This window comes from Malaclemys terrapin, chromosome 2 (genome assembly GCF_027887155.1).
Source record: "Malaclemys terrapin pileata isolate rMalTer1 chromosome 2, rMalTer1.hap1, whole genome shotgun sequence".
Lineage (NCBI taxonomy): Eukaryota > Metazoa > Chordata > Testudines > Emydidae > Malaclemys > Malaclemys terrapin.
This window is the reverse complement of record NC_071506.1, coordinates 271990677-272006952: the sequence shown is the minus strand read 5'-3', so window position 1 is coordinate 272006952 and position 16276 is coordinate 271990677. Positions and strand designations below refer to the sequence as shown.

Below are 16276 nucleotides of genomic sequence, written 5' to 3'. Positions count from 1 at the left end.
GTCTATCGCCCCACCATAGTTAGGGAATCCCATTGCAGTAAAGCCATCCACTAGGACCTGCACGTTTCCCAGAGTCACTACCCTTGATATCAGCAGGTCTTTGATTGCGTTGGCTACTTGGATCACAGTAGCCCCCACAGTAGATTTGCCCACTCCAAATTGATTCCCGACTGACCGGTAGCTGTCTGGCGTTGCAGGCTTCCACGGGGCTATCGCCACTCGCTTCTCAACTGTGAGGGCTGCTCTCATCCTGGTATTCTGGCGCTTCAGGGCAGGGGAAAGCAAGTCACAAAGTTCCATGAAAGTGCCCTTACGCATGCGAAAGTTTTGCAGACACTGGGAATCGTCCCACACCTGCAACACGATGCGGTCCCACTAGTCTGTGCTTGTTTCCCGGGCCCAGAATCGGCATTCCATGGCATGAACCTGCCCCAGTAACACCATGATTTGCACATTGCTGGGGCCCGTACTTTGTGAGAGGTCTATGTCCATGTCAATTTCTTCATCACTCTCGTCGCCGCACTGCAATCGCCTCCTCGCCTGGTTTTCCTTCGGCATGTTCTGGCTCTGCATATACTCCAGGACAATGCGCATGGTGTTCATAGTGCTCATAATTGCCACGGTGATTTGAGCAGGCTCCATGATCCCAGTGCTATGGCGTCTGGGCTGAAAAAAGGCACAAAACTATTGTCTGACAGAGGGAGGAAGGGAGGGGCGAGTGACGACATGGCTTACAGGGAATTAAAATCAACAAAGGTGGTTGTGCATCAGGGAGAAACACAACTGTCACACAGAATGGCTCCCCCAAAGATTGAACTCAAAACCCTGGGTTTAGCAGGCCGTTGATTTCACGGAGGGAGGGGGAAGCAAATGAATACAGAACAAATCTGGTCCATCTATCTTTTACATCTTAGGCTGGCAGCAGACGGTGCAGCATGACTGATAGCCATCAGCATCTTCTGGGTGCTTGGCAGAAGATGATGCATTACGATTGCTAGCCATCATCGTCAAGACGGTGCAATAGGACTGCCGGCAGGACTGAGTCTCCAGGAGACAAAACATGTCTGCCCAGGCGCCTCTGACCGAACTCACTGAGGAGTACGACGACAATGGATACCAGTCGTAATACAACATCGGCTACCAGTCATACTGCACCGTCTACTGCCAAAAGGCAATTAGCTGCTGCTGTGTAGCAATGCAGTACCACGTCTGCTGGCACCCAGATGACATATGGTGACAGTGAGCTGAGCTGAGCTGAGCTGAGCGGGCTCCATGCTTGCCGTGGTATGTCGTCTGCACAGGTAACCCAGGAAAAAAGGCGCGAAACGATTGTCTGCCGTTGCTCTCACGGAGGGGAGGGAGGCCTGATGACATGTACCCAGAATCCCCCGTGACACTGTTTTTGCCTCATCAGGCACTGGGATCTCAACCCAGAATTCCAATGGGCGGCAGAGAGTGCAACGCTCCGGAAGTCGATGCTAGCCTCGGTACTGTGGACGCAGTCCGCCGACTTAATGCACTTAGAGCATTTTATGTGGGGACACACACAATTGACTGTATAAAAACGATTTCTATAAAACCGGCTTCTATAAATTCGACCTAATTTCGTAGTGTAGACATACCCTTAGTGTGCAAAATGTACATGTGCATGATACTTTATGTCACAGTTCAGGGCAACTGCACCTGTATCTCCCCTTGGTGGTGCAGTGAAGGCACCAACTCTCAGGCTTCCAGCTCCCCAGTTGTTGCCTCTCTTGGATGGAGACATCTGTCTCTCTCCCTTCTGACCTACAGTTCCCTGCCTTTACCGCATATTTCCCAGCCTAAATGTTCTGCCTAAACAAACCTGCTTGCTTTCTCTTTAGAGACTGATAAGAGTGATTGCTACAGATATAAGTGCCACACAGAGTTTTCTAAGCAGGCCTACTTTATTCTTAAGGTACAAAGCATTTCAGAGAAAACATATTAAAAACAATAAAAGAATCTATATGCACGCTAATTAGCCTACCAGAGTACATCCCAACTCTAGCATGGGTTCTGACAGGATAAGTCCTTCAACACCTCCACCCACCCTAAGGGAGTCCTTTTGGTTACAAGTTCATCACAGCTTCAGCTGAGAACAAGCACACTCATACAATGTTCAGCTCCCTTTTAGTTCAGGGGTCTCTGAACTGGAGTTTCCAGAAGTAGGTAATTAGTACACAATGGGTCTCTCCCTCCAGGGCATATCTTCAAAAGGTTGGCTTCAGAGGGTGAATTTGCATTCCCATCACCCCAAGCAATTTCCTAGGGAATCCACATGTTTTGTTCCAAAAAGACTTTCTGAAGTTCCTAATATCTTCCAGATATTGCATTAATCTTGTCTTCCTGATAAAGAAGTACCATACAATCTCACAATAGTACATAAACATTTGCATTCTAATACAGGTCTGTCGCATCTTACCCGCATTTAACATGCACGATTTCAGCTTTACGCGGTCCGCAAAAAAAAAAAAAAAAAAAAAAGAGAGAAAAATAACAATTTTAATACTGTACCTGTAGTGAGGGCGATTCCACCCGCTATTACACTCAATGTAATTTTGACTATACGTGATTTTCGCTTTACGTGCTGACTGTGGAACGTAACCCCAGAGTAAGATGCGACAGACCTGTACAATGTACCCCAAAGCTATTAAAATTCAATAAGGTTTAACTTAATTCAATAAAATTCATTCAAGATATTATAGGATATTGTCAGTCTGCCACACGTTACCCCTACTTCAGCTGTTTGTGATTATTAAATTTACTCCTATAAATTGATTAAGTGCATATGCAAACAGCTAATCCGGCACCTAAATCCTGTTCTTAAATAAAGGACATGGAGTTTTTGATGCACCAATTAAACTTAATCTGTCAGTCATAACACCTTCTAAACTTCCTAATGTTTACTATGAATGGTTTCACATCACAGCATGGGTGAAATCCACTTCTTGCCATATAAAATTTGAGCAAGCAGGTTTTGTGCGAAAAGTCTGTGAGCTTGCAGGATGGAATGTATACACTCCAGACCACAGATTGGAGTAACAGGCACTGCCCTCCTACATCCCCTGAGAGCATTTTTGGTCAATGGATCTGCTCCAGCATATTTCCAAAGGTCCCTTCCAAACCTTATTTGGTGTTGGCATAGCACCCCCGTTCCAAACACAAAGGCAGTATTTTCAACCCTCAATTTTCAAAAATCATGAGCCATCCCCAAAAAACTCATGAGATTGACTTAAAAATCAGGAGCTTTTTAAAAAATTAGGGGGTACTTGGTATTTGCTTTTTGGTTTCTGGTCTTTTAGAATGCACTCATTTCATGTTTTCAAGTTTTTTGCCACAACCATGAAAGCTAAAATCTTTCTTTCTTAAATGAAAGCGGAGATTCTCCTGCAATCAGAGGATTCCAGGAGCTGAGGCTTTAAGAAAAGCACTAAACATCACAAGAGTTTACATCACCTTTGCAGTGTTGCCAAATACCACACACAGAGAGAAGCTGGAAACTCTGTTCATGCCTCCACACTCAGTAGATCCATGGGGTGTAACTGGAGTGAAGGCCCTTCAAAAGGTACACCACATTGGACCGATCACACCACACTAACTCAGGGGTAGGCAACCTATGGCACACATGCCAAAGGCGGCACGCAAGCTGATTTTCATTGGCATTCACACTGCTTGGGTCCTGGCCACTGGTCCGGGAGCCTTTGCATTTTAATTTAATTTTAAATGAAGCTTCTTAAACATTTTAAAAACCTTATTTACTTTACATACAACAATAGTTTAGTTATATATTATAGACTTATAGAAAGAGACCTTCTAAAAATGTTAAAATGTATTACTGGCACACAAAACCTTAAATTAAAGTGAATAAATGAAGACTCAGCACACAACTTCTGAAAGGTTGACGACCCTTGCACTAACTGAATAAAATTCAAAAACATACCCAAATTCCGGAAGATCTTTGTCGAAATGAATGTTATCCTCATAGATGACTCTCAGCTGCTCATCAATGGCAATAACTTTAAGCTGAAAGAAATCAAAAGTGCACAAAAAGTAGGCCTACATTTTCAAAAGGAGGATGATTTGTAAAGAGTGGGTTCTCAGCAATTTCTGAAAACCAGGCCCCCTCAAGGTGTCTCAAGTTGGGCACCCAAAATTACTATAAGCACTAGCGAGAGTTACAGCTCTGCTCCAACTACAGGAACTTTGACATCTATGCCAGATCACTTGTGGCATGAAGGAGAAGAGCTACAATAAGGACAATAAGCAGTGCCACATAAAAACCAAAGAGTTGAAGCAGGCATACGAGAAGGCAAGGGAGGCAAATAGTCATTCTGGTGCGGAGCTGCAGACATGCCACTTCTACAAGGAACTGCATGCCATCCTCAGTGGCAAACCCTCCTCCACCACCAAGCTCCCATGGATACTTTGGGGGCTGGAGTCAGAGGCCACCAGAGTGAACCCCAAGGATGATGTGCTGGAGGAGGAATGGAGGAGGAGAAGGATGGGGGAGAGGTGACAGAGAGATCCAATAGCATGGCAAGCCAGGACCTCTTTTTGACTCCTGAGCAGTCTAGCCACTCTCAGCACTCCAACTATGGTGAGTCTGATGCAGGGGAGGGAACCTCTGGTAAGTACTCACTTTGCTTCAATATTGCATGGACACATATCCTCATGTACTACTTTTTTAATCAAGCTAGAAGAGGTAGTGAAATAACCAATACAGGTACAGTTGCTATCTGCTTCTCATTCCCCTGTACAGCTAGGCAGAGGGGGCCCTGCGGAACGATTTGTTTATGCACACCGGGATGTCCCGTGAATCCTCCATAAAGATCTCTAGGAAACTTTCCTGGAGGTAATCTGCAATCCTTTGCCAACAGTATCTTGGGAGGGCTGCCTTGTTTCTCGCCCTGCAGTAGGACACTTTGCCATGCCACTCGGCAATTACTTCAGCAAGCACCATTGCAGCACACAGGTTAGCAGCATATGGACCTGGTCTGCAGCCAGACGCATGCAGGAGCTGCTCCCTTGAAGCCTTGGTTACCCTCAGGAGTGAGATATCAACTACGATCACCACTGCCTGTGGAAAATGGTGCCACATGTATCTTCTGGGGCTGCAGCAATACCCAAGGCGCTCCACCCCATGGGAGATTAAACATAATGACAGCCCCACATATACCCAGCTGTGAGAGCCCCATTGATGTATATGCTTGTGAATTCCCTGTTCCTTCCTCTTTAAAGATACTTTACCATGTATGTATGAAGTTTACCTCAGCATTACATACGTATGTTTGCATGGATGTGGAATAAAAATCTACTTATGGAAACAGAATGAATCTTTATTATGCTCCACAATATGGTGACCGATTGCTGTCATCTGTGAATGACAGTAATAGGTGCATTTGCCTTGTTACAGTAGTGCACACACACCAATCATTACAGGTGCCAAAAAACAATGCCAGGCTCAACATATTACAGCAACACTCATTACTGTGACTCAGTGTTAAAATGCTCCTTCAAAACCTCCCTGAGCTGAATAGGTCCCCCATTGAGCCTCTCTTATAGCCCTGATATCTGGTTACTCAAATTCAGCATGCAGCTATGACCATAGGGATATTTTCCTCACTGAAGTTTAACCTCCTGAGACAGCGCTAGCGACCCTTCAAACAGCCAAAGGCACACTCAATAGTCATTCTGCACCTGTTGAGCCTGTCGTTGAAGTGCTCCTTACTGATGTCAAGATGGCTGGTCATGAGCCACGGGAACAAGGGGAAGGCTGGGTATCCCAGGATCACTATTGCCATTTCCACATCCCCAGTGGTAATCCTCTGGTCTGGAAAGAAAGTCCCTGCTTGCAGCTTCCTGTACAGACCTATATTCCTAAAGATGCGTGTGTCATGCATCTTCCCTGACCAGCCCATGTTGATGTTGGCTAAATGACCCCAGTGATCCATCAGTGCTTGCAATACCATAGAAAAGTAGTTCTTTCTGTTGATGTACTCCGTGGCAAGGTGGTCTGTGGCCAAAATAGGGATATGTATGCTATCTATCGCCCCTCCGCAGTTAGGGAACCCCATTGCTGAAAAACCGTCCACTATTTCATGCACATTACCCAGAGTCACAGTCCTTTTTAGTAGGAGTCAATTAATGGCCCTGCACACTTGCATCACAGCAACCCTCACAGTGAATTTCCTGACTCCAAATTGATTTGTGACTGATCGGTAGCAGTCAGGCATTGTCAGCTTCCACACAGCAATTGCCACTCACTTCTCCACAGTGAGTGCATCTCTCATTTGAGTGCATCTCTCATTTTAGTGTCTCTACACCGGAGGACTGGGGCGAATTCCGCACACAAATCCAGGAAGTGGCCTTGCGCATCGGAAAGTTCTGCAGCCACTGCCCATACCTATATAACAATGCAGTCCTACCATTCAGTGCTTGTTTCTCAAGCCTGGAACCAACAGTCCACCATGTGCAGCCACTCTGTGAATGCCAACAGCAATCTTGAATTGTTTCTTTCCATGGCAAACAGCAAAGCAGACACCAAGGTATCATCATCAGAGTCACAGCTCATTAAATATTACAGGATCAGGCACTTTGTGCTCATAATGCTCATAACAATACTGGAGAGCAGTCCAGGACCCATACTTTCTGACAGAGATAGCAGGCGCACAGGTTACAGGGGCTGTTTAAAAGTGGTGTGAAACGTAATAAGATGCACATTGAATGATGGGATGAGGAAACTACATAATGGGACGCTGAACCTGACTCCAGGAAGCATTGCACAACCTTTCCAAAATACCCTTCGGTAGATGGTGGCGAGTTGGATAGCTACCCACGGAGCACTGCTCTCTGTGTTGATGCAAGAGCTGCTACTGTGGATGCACTCCACCGACAAAAGGAGCTTAGTGTGGACATGCAACAGAGGTTTTATTACAGCAGTAGCTGAACGTCGATGTAACTTATGTCGACTTAACTTTGTAGTGTAGACAAGGCCTAGGTCTGTAGCTGTTACAGCTTCAAAGAAAAGCTCAAAAATGTAAACATAGTGTAAATGATGCTGAGATGAGTCTGTAGAGAGACTAGAACATAAGCACTAATAGGTGTTAATTGTCCCATTCAGCTGAGTAAGATGTTAACTCAGATGCTCAGTGATGACATTTTAAACACCAACATTGTTAACTATTTTCTCATAAGAGAGTGAGAGGGAGGATCACAGATCCAGAGTTTACAGTGTGATGTCTCAAGTTTCTGACTTTTTTCTCCAATCACAGAGCCCAGATCATATTGAAGCCCCATCAATGGGCAGCCAAACTCAAGGAGCCCAGTGGAGCTCACAGAGCACACATGATCATACTTTGAACATATTTTGCACAATATACAGAGAGTGGCATATTATTCTGGCAATTCACATGGACTTAGCTTATTTTGTGGGTGGAGAGATGGAGTATGTCACCATTGATGTAGCTCCACTGCTGTTGCACTACTGCAAATCATTATTGTGTAGATAACTCCATCAGTGGAAAAAGTGACTTGCACTGGTAGAGCTTACCCTGATTTGGTAAACTATGCTGGTACAAGTCACTCTTTACACTGCTGCAGCACATCTACAGTGATGGTTTGCACCAGTACAGCAACATCTGTGCTTAAATCTCCAATGTAGACAAATGCTAAATATCTTCATTAAATTAGTTCCTCAGATTTCTCAACTAGGCATGACACAAATAAGTAAATTGTGCATACCTCCAAGCAAAGTGAGACCCTACATTCCGTGGCATTTCTCTGTTGGTTAGTAACACAATAATGTTGGAATGTCATATCCAATCAATTCCAACATGTCAGAGAATATTCTATGCATCCATGGGCACAACCCCATTGATTTTGGTGCAGATCAGAACACTAAAAAAGCTTGATTCAGAGGAAAATTAGGGTCCCCAGGCTGCTTGGTGCTAAAGAAGAGAAAGTTCTCTACCATCACTGACTGCTGCCTACACATATCAAAGGCAGAAGCTTAGTTTCCCCATGCAGAAATTTATCTGTAGCCTGGATTCTAACAGAAATAAGAGAAGTAGACAATGGGGGAACACAAGGAGCCACTACCATAGCGGAGGGGGACCTGAGGGGGACACAACCTCTGGCACGAGGGAAGAAGTGGCGGGAGTAATAGAAGGGCATAGAAAGGTGATACACGGAGAGTTTGGGGGAGAGAGAGAATGGAGGAATACAAGGAGCCCCCAGCCCATGAAATGAGCTCAGCCTACAGAAGCTAAGAAGTGCATAACCTTCAAGTGTGTATGCATGCTGCACAGGAGACATAAAATACCTGTGTCCAGGCAGAAATTTAACTAGTACTTTCTACCCCTTCTTCCCTTTATTTCCCTCTCTTCAGTTTGAAGACAATGTAAAATCAGTGGGCCAAATGTGGACATTAGTACTATTGAACTTTGATTTGTAATTCCAGGAACCCAGTGAGCCAAGAACCCAGTCACAAATTCTGCTGTCTTGCAGTTTCCTGGAGATCAGCAGTTTCTATTTAGTTACTGTTACTGCATATCGGTGAAAATATTTTGCTTATTATCAAAAATATATTGCCAAAAACAAAGCAAGGAAAATACAGATGAGAAAAGCAGACGTTATTCTAACCACTGAAGCACCGGGTTTCACAGGGGCACTGGATACAAGAGCCAAAGTCATCTACCAACAGCACTATAAGATGAAGTGCAAAAAAAGGGGACACCAAGCCAAACTTTGTGCCTGCCCCTCCATGGCCCAAATCAAAATCCTGGCTCCAAACACCCCCAAACCTTTCAGCAGTTCAGCTATGAACTCTGCACTTCGCCCAGGCACGCAGTCTGCGTCACCCCCTCCTCACCTGCCTCCACCCACGTCTCTTATCCTACTACTACAGCAGCGGGGGCTTGTTTCCACTCGCCAGCAGGGCCCACCTCCTAGCCCAGTGGCGGGCGACTACCTTAGTCAGACTGTTGCGGCTGAATCCCCCTGCGGCTGCCAGACAGACCCCCCCCCCCCCGGCTCATAGACGGGCCCTTCTACAGCGTGGCCCTGCTCCGGGACCAACCCCCGGGCCCACACGCAGCGGGCGGGGATTACACTGACGGGGAAACACCCCAGGCTCTGCCGGGCGGCCTCCCGAGCGCTGCTCTGTCCGCTCGCTGGGAAGGGGGCGGAAACCGGGGGCTGGGCTCGGCCGCTTCCTCCCACAGCCGAGGGGGGTTGTGCTCAGCCGCCGGGGCTCGGGCCTGGCTGCTCCACCCGGGGGAGCGGCGCCGCCAACCGCCCCTGTACCTGCTGGGTGCTGAAGTCCCAACCCAAGTAGCAGGGAGCTTCGGAGGCGGCCATGGTGCAGCAGCAGCGGGCTGTGCGCGGGAGGCCGGCCCCTAGCTGCGCGCGCGGGCTGCCCCGCTGCCAGGCGGAGAGGCCGCACTAACCGGCAGCCGACCTCCCTCGGCTCGGCCCCTCAGCGTGTGTGTGGGGGGGGAACTGCCCGAACACCCCACAGTGCCTGGCCCCTCAGCCCGTGACACTCAACGGGCGGGGGGCGGGACTGTCCTAACGGCCGCACAGTGTGTGACACTGCGGGGGGAGGGACCTGCCCTAATGGACCCTCAGCATTTGGCACTGAGCGCGGGGGCGGGGGGGAGACCTGCCTCAATGACCCCGCAGCGTGTGACACGGGGGGGAACTGCCCTAATGGACACTGGCGGGGGGGGGGGGGGCTTGCCTTAATGACCCCTCTGTGTGAGGGGGGGGAACTGCACTAATGCACTCTCAGCGTGTGACACTGATGGGGGGGGGGCTGCCTTAGGTATCCAGTGGGGTTTACAAAGCACCTAACCTTCCAGGCACTTTTGAAAATCCCACTAGGGGCCTAAATACCTTTGAAAATCTGGCCTTTAGTCTGTGTCTCAGTGCCCCATCTGTACAAATGAGGATAACAGCCCTGCTTTACTTCAGAGGGACTGTGAAGAAAATTAGGTTAGAGTTTGTGAGCGCTCAGATAGGGGCCTGATAAGTACCACAGGTAGCGTGGGAACATTTCTATACCACTGCTATCCTTTCCTTTGGTTTTGGCCCCTTCTTTTCACCTACACCCTCAAATCTCCACCTCTTCTGAATGTAACCTTGGCTCTGAGGGCTTGGCTGTATTTTTTCCTGACAGGTTTCAGAGTAACAGCCGTGTTAGTCTGTATCCGCAAAAAGAAGAACAGGACTTGTGGCACCTTAGAGACTAACAAATTTATTAGAGCATAAGCTTTCGTGGACTACAGCCCACTTCTTCGGATGCATATAGAATGGAACATATATTGAGGAGATATATATACACACATACAGAGAGCATAAACAGGTGGGAGTTGTCTTACCAACTCTGAGAGGCCAATTAATTAAGAGAAAAAAAACTTTTGAAGTGATAATCAAGCTAGCCCAGTACAGACAGTTTGATAATAAGTGTGAGAGTACTTACAAGGGGAGATAGAGTCAATGTTTGCAATGGCTCAGCCATTCCCAGTCCTTATTCAAACCGGAGTTGATTGTGTCTAGTTTGCATATCAATTCTAGCTCTGCAGTCTCTCTTTGGAGTCTGTTTTTGAAGTTTTTCTGTTGTAATATAGCCACCCGCAGGTCTGTCACTGAATGACCAGACAGGTTAAAGTGTTCTCCCACTGGTTTTTGAGTATTTTGATTCCTGATGTCAGATTTGTGTCCATTAATTCTTTTGCGAAGAGACTGTCCGGTTTGGCCAATGTACATGGCAGAGAGGCATTGCTGGCACATGATGGCATATATCACATTGGTAGATGTGCAGGTGAACGAGCCCCTGATGGTATGGCTGATGTGATTAGGTCCTATGATGATGTCACTTGAATAGATATGTGGACAGAGTTGGCATCGGGGTTTGTTACAAGGATAGGTTCCTGGGTTAGTGGTTTTGTTCAGTGATGTGTGGTTGCTGGTGAGTATTTGCTTTAGGTTGGGGGGTTGTCTGTAAGCGAGGACAGGTCTGTCTCCCAAGATCTGTGAGAGTAAAGGATCATCTTTCAGGATAGGTTGGAGAGGTTTTAGTTGGGGGCTGAAGGTGACAGCTAGTGGTGTTCTGTTATTTTCTTTGTTGGGCCTGTCTTGTAGGAGGTGATTTCTGGGTACTCGTCTGGCTCTGTCAATCTGTTTTTTCACTTCAGCAGGTGGGTATTGTAGTTTTAAGAATGCTTGATAGAGATCTTGTAGGTGCTTGTCTCTATCCGAGGGATTGGAGCAAATGCGGTTATATCTTAGAGCTTGGCTGTAGACAATGGATCGTGTGGTGTGTCCTGGATGGAAGCTGGAGGCATGTAGGTAAGTGTAGCGGTCAGTAGGTTTCCGGTATAGGGTGGTATTGATGTGACCATCGCTTATTAGCACAGTAGTGTCCAGGAAATGGACCACTTGTGTGGATTGATCTAGGCTGAGGTTGATGGTGGGATGGAAATTATTGAAATCATGGTGAAATTCCTCAAGGGCTTCTTTTCCATGGGTCCAGATGATGAAGATGTCATCAATGTAGCGCAAGTAGAGTAGGGGCGTTAGGGGACGAGAGCTAAGGAAGCATAAAGTCAGCCATAAAAATGTTGGCATATTGTGGGGCCATGCGGGTACCCATAGCAGTGCCGCTGACTTGAAGGTATATATTGTCCCCAAATGTGAAATAGTTGTGGGTGAGGACAAAATCACAAAGTTCAGCCACCAGGTTAGCTGTGACATTATCAGGGATACTGTTCCTGATAGCTTGTAGTCCATCTTTGTGTGGAATATTGGTGTAGAGGGCTTCTACGTCCATAGTGGCCAGGATGGTGTTTTCTGGAAGATCACCGATGGATTGTAGTTTCCTCAGGAAGTCAGTGGTGTCTCGAAGATAGCTGGGAGTGCTGGTAGCGTAGGGTCTTAGGACAGAGTCTACATAACCAGACAAGCCTGATGTTAGGGTGCCAATGCCTGAGATGATGGGGCGTCCAGGATATCCAGGTTTATGGATCTTGGGTAGCAAATAGAATACCCCTGGTCGGGGTTCTAGGCATGTGTCTGTACGGATTTGTTCCTGTGCTTTGTCAGGGAGTTTTTTTAGCAGATGGTGTAGTTTCTTTAGGTAATCCTCAGTGGGATCAGAGGATAATGGCCTGTAGAATGTGGTGTTAGAGAGCTGTCTAGCAGCCTCCTGGTCATATTCCAATTTATTCATGATGACGACAGCACCTCCTTTGTCAGCCTTTTTGATTATGATGTCAGGGTTGTTTCTGAGGCTGTAGATGGTGTTGTGTTCAGCATGGCTGAGGTTATGTGGCTCCAAAGAGAGACTGCAGAGCTAGAATTGATATGCAAACTAGACACAATCAACTCCGGTTTGAATAAGGACTGGGAATGGCTGAGCCATTACAAACATTGACTCTATCTCCCCTTGTAAGTACTCTCACATTTATTATCAAACTGTCTGTACTGGGCTAGCTTGATTATCACTTCAAAAGTTTTTTTTCTCTTAATTAATTGGCCTCTCAGAGTTGGTAAGACAACTCCCACTTGTTTATGCTCTCTGTATGTGTGTATATATATCTCCTCAATATATGTTCCATTCTATATGCATCCGAAGAAGTGGACTGTAGTCCACGAAAGCTTATGCTCTAATAAATTTGTTAGTCTCTAAGGTGCCACAAGTACTCCTGTTCTATTTTTTCCTGAGTCCCCTGTGTTATCTCTAAAACAATCCTCCCTCCTTACCCGTGCTCCAGGAATTCCCGTTTTAGAGGCTAGACTTTCAGATCCTTAACTTAATCACCAGCCCTTTCTTATCTTAATCACCCTGCCTCTGTTTGTAAACAAAATACTGACTCCCTGCCCCAGGGACACACATCCTCTGCAAAACTTACATTTCACACTAATGCCTTGCTGTAGTTAAGAGCTCCACTTGGGAGCTCACATACCTCCTGTATGAAATTCAGGGGGGGACTCCAGCCCCCCCCCCATAGCACCCCTGCCCTTGTGGTGAGAACGATCAACAAACAAAGTTCCTTTAAGGTGCAGTGTCCGTCGGTCCCTCTCTCCCTCCACCTCACCCCACTCATAATTGTTGTCTTTGGTCAGTGAAGACGGAGAGTTCAGAGGTACAGTCATGTGAGTTCACAGGGGGAGGGATGTAAGGCACCTTGCTCGCTCCTCTATCCGGCTGCTCGCTCCACCAGCCATTTGGCAGCTTGCTTTGTTTGCTCCATTTGCTGCTCTGCCTGTTACCCATAAAATCAGACTCAAGGCTCCCCCCACAACAGCCTGCCTATATTAGTAATTTGTCTGTTTTTGGTAGACGAAAAGGGGTGGCCCACCCTAGAGGAACTGGCAGGATTTTACAAGGGAGTTTCCCTCCAACCTATGGAAAACTCCCCAGAACAGATTAATTATGTTTACCCCTGGGAGGACATGAACACACCCCTCCACTCAACGGATTGACAGTCAGGCAGCAATTCTTTGAAAACAAAAATAACTTTTATTTAACACATGTCCTAATACAGTAAATCTATTCTAAAGTATATATTTAGAACAAAAAATAAGTTCTTATAGTTTATAAGACACATAAGATAACAAACTACTGGCAGATACATGTTAAAGTATTTAACATTATGATATTATTTTCAGTGGTTACATATATATTTTCAGTGGTTACATTCTATATGCAACGGCCAATCACATATAGAATGCTGGCAACAAGTTACTTATTTGAAACATTTAAAAACATAATAACAAACATATACAGACATCCAACTTTATTATCTCAAACACACCCATTATTTCAATTCATTATCAAAATCACTGTGTTTACTTTTCCCGTAGTCTTCTTTTCCTCTGAAAAGATCCTTCTGTTTTGTTTATATTCTTCTGCCCATTGTTCTGCTCCTTTCTTCTTTAGTGATTTTGCTGTTTTAGATGTTTTCTTCTCTCCTGCTTCTGCTCCCTCTCACTCCAGCATTTTTCACTCACACCAGGACTGACTAAAGCAGTGATGGGCAACCTGTGGCTGCTAATCCACTGGCAGGCCACGAGACAGTGTTTACATTGACCATCCACAGGCACAACCGCCCGCAGCTCCCAGTGGCCGTGGTTCGCTGTTCCCAGCCAATGGGAGCTGTGGGAAACAGTGGCCAGCACATCTCTGCAGTTCCCATTGGCCGGGAATGGCGAACCACGGCCACTGGGAGCTGCAGGCAGCCGTGCCTGCAGACGGTCAATGTAAACACTGTCTCGCGGCCCGCCAGTGGATTAGGCTGCAGGTTGCCCACCACGGGACTAAAGCTGGTCAGTCTCTGCCTTATATACAGATTTTGGCATATTCTGATTTTTACAATCCTAAGCATTCCCACCAATTAGGTTTAACCCCTGTCAATCAAAGCTGGATTTGATTGAAGACCTGTGCCTTAGGAGTAGGGTGACCAGATGTCCCAATTTTATAGAAACAGTCCCGATTTTTGGGTCTTTTTCTTATATAGGCTCCAGTTACCCCCCACCCCCATCCCGATTTTTCACATTTGCTGTCTGGTCACCCTACTTAGGAGCCAGACCTGATTGACCTGTGTTATGCTTCACTGACTCCTCCCTTCAGGGTTTTGGAGTGACCTCTATTTCACCTCAGCCTGCTTGCTTATTATTGGCCAAATCTCTCCCAGACCTCAATTTTGGATTTCTCTGACTCTGACTGTTTGCCACCACCATCTTGTTATCAGTAGCCATAACCATCTAAAATCATCTATATTAATTATTAAACCTGTGTAATTATAAACTATCCATGTCTAAGTATACCCTAACACTATGGTTCACTGTCACCACTCTATTTTTTTATTATTTTAAACAAGTTTAATTTCAATCTCTCCCTGCTTCAGCTAGTGGTGGCAGTGGAGCACTCTTATTCCTTGCACAGACCAGAGCAGTTGAAAAATCTCTTGTACCATGCCATCCACTCACCGCTCCACCGCTGTCTGCTCAGGGATGTCTTGAGGTCCCACCACTTAACACAGCTTTCAGTGATTTCAGCTGTTAGTGCAGGAGCCTCACACCTAGCACAGGCTGAGGAGTCTCTTTAATCAGAGATACTGTCCCATAGCAGGTCTAATGCTTAGACCTAGTTATCAGTGATTTTAGCTCTATTGATCTGCACCAAACCACTCTCAATTGAGTCTTAATCAGCTCTTTCATTACACACTGGAGAGGGGGGAGGATCAAATGATGTCTAGGACCTTTAGGCAGAGCCCATGTCACCAGGTAAAAACACCTATCCCAACCCTCTCTCATCTCCCCTGGCCTTTGGCACTCCTGCCTCAGCCTAAGGAGTGCAGTTCAGTTGAGGGTGAGTCCCTCAATCATGGCATGACAAACACCATTCTGCTGCCCATTATTCACACCACAAGGGTAACAATGCTTTATTACCCCTGCCCCCCCAATAACAGTGACTTGCAATCCAACACCAGTCAAAAGTGATCATTTGGGCAAAGCAGCTCCATCATGTTGTGCAACTAGACATGTCTTATGCAAATGGGGTCGGTTCCTGAAGTCTTCTCCCCCAGCTCATCACTAGATGTCGGGGAGAGCTCATTCAGACCCTGCTTACATTCTTTTGGTAACAAGCCAGGCTAAAAGATAATGGAATGAAGCTGCTGTAGGGAGTATTAAAGGTTATATGGGCCTGATTCACCAGTACTGAAGCAGGAGGTTCATGCAGCCTTGTTCTACCAAGCCCTGTTGAGTGAGAGGGGAATTTGCCCTAAAGGAGAGTACACAATGTTACTGCCGCTGCTCTGGGGTGGTGAAGCCTTTAGTTTATATCTAGGGCTCCACTGGAGCTTCACCAGAGGAGGCTACCAAAGGTCAAGGGCTTTGCTGAATTAGTGCATCTCCCAGCCACCTGGACACAAATGCTTTCCAGAAAGCAACGCCCCATTGTTGGAGTACACTAGCTGTCAGTGCATTCCCCTGGCAAAGTTTTCTTTTTGTGGGGCTTTTGCTAGGGCTTATGCTGGCACCCTCATAAACCATGGCAATGCCTGAATTTGATCCTATAAAGGTAGTTAAGTAATGGAGCAAGCAAGTATGGAAAGTGGTGGAGTTGTCATCAGTGAAAATATTCACAGTTATGCTTGACTTCCATCGGTCAGGGATGATTTAGAAATGATAAATTAACTATTTTCCCCATCAGTAAACATCCTTCTTTTAAAGGACTTTGAGATCTACT

At 46.3% G+C, this 16276-nt stretch overlaps 1 protein-coding gene across 4 annotated transcripts in view; it reads right to left on the bottom strand.

Moving 5' to 3' along the window:
- XYLB (xylulokinase) overlaps positions 1-9489 on the bottom strand; it is a 149647-nt gene extending 140158 nt beyond the window's left edge. For 3 of the 4 annotated variants that reach the window (XM_054021204.1, XM_054021207.1, XM_054021206.1), the window contains exons 1-2: positions 9325-9489; positions 3962-4044 (exon numbers count right to left, since the gene is read on the bottom strand). In XM_054021204.1, the coding sequence (XP_053877179.1) occupies positions 3962-4044; positions 9325-9378 (137 nt within the window). In that variant the 5' untranslated portion in view covers positions 9379-9489. Of the gene's footprint in view, positions 1-3961; positions 4045-5718; positions 5738-9324 lie in introns of those variants that run through there. The other variant, XM_054021209.1, reaches the window with a different exon arrangement.
- Positions 9490-16276: the final 6787 nt, after the last annotated feature.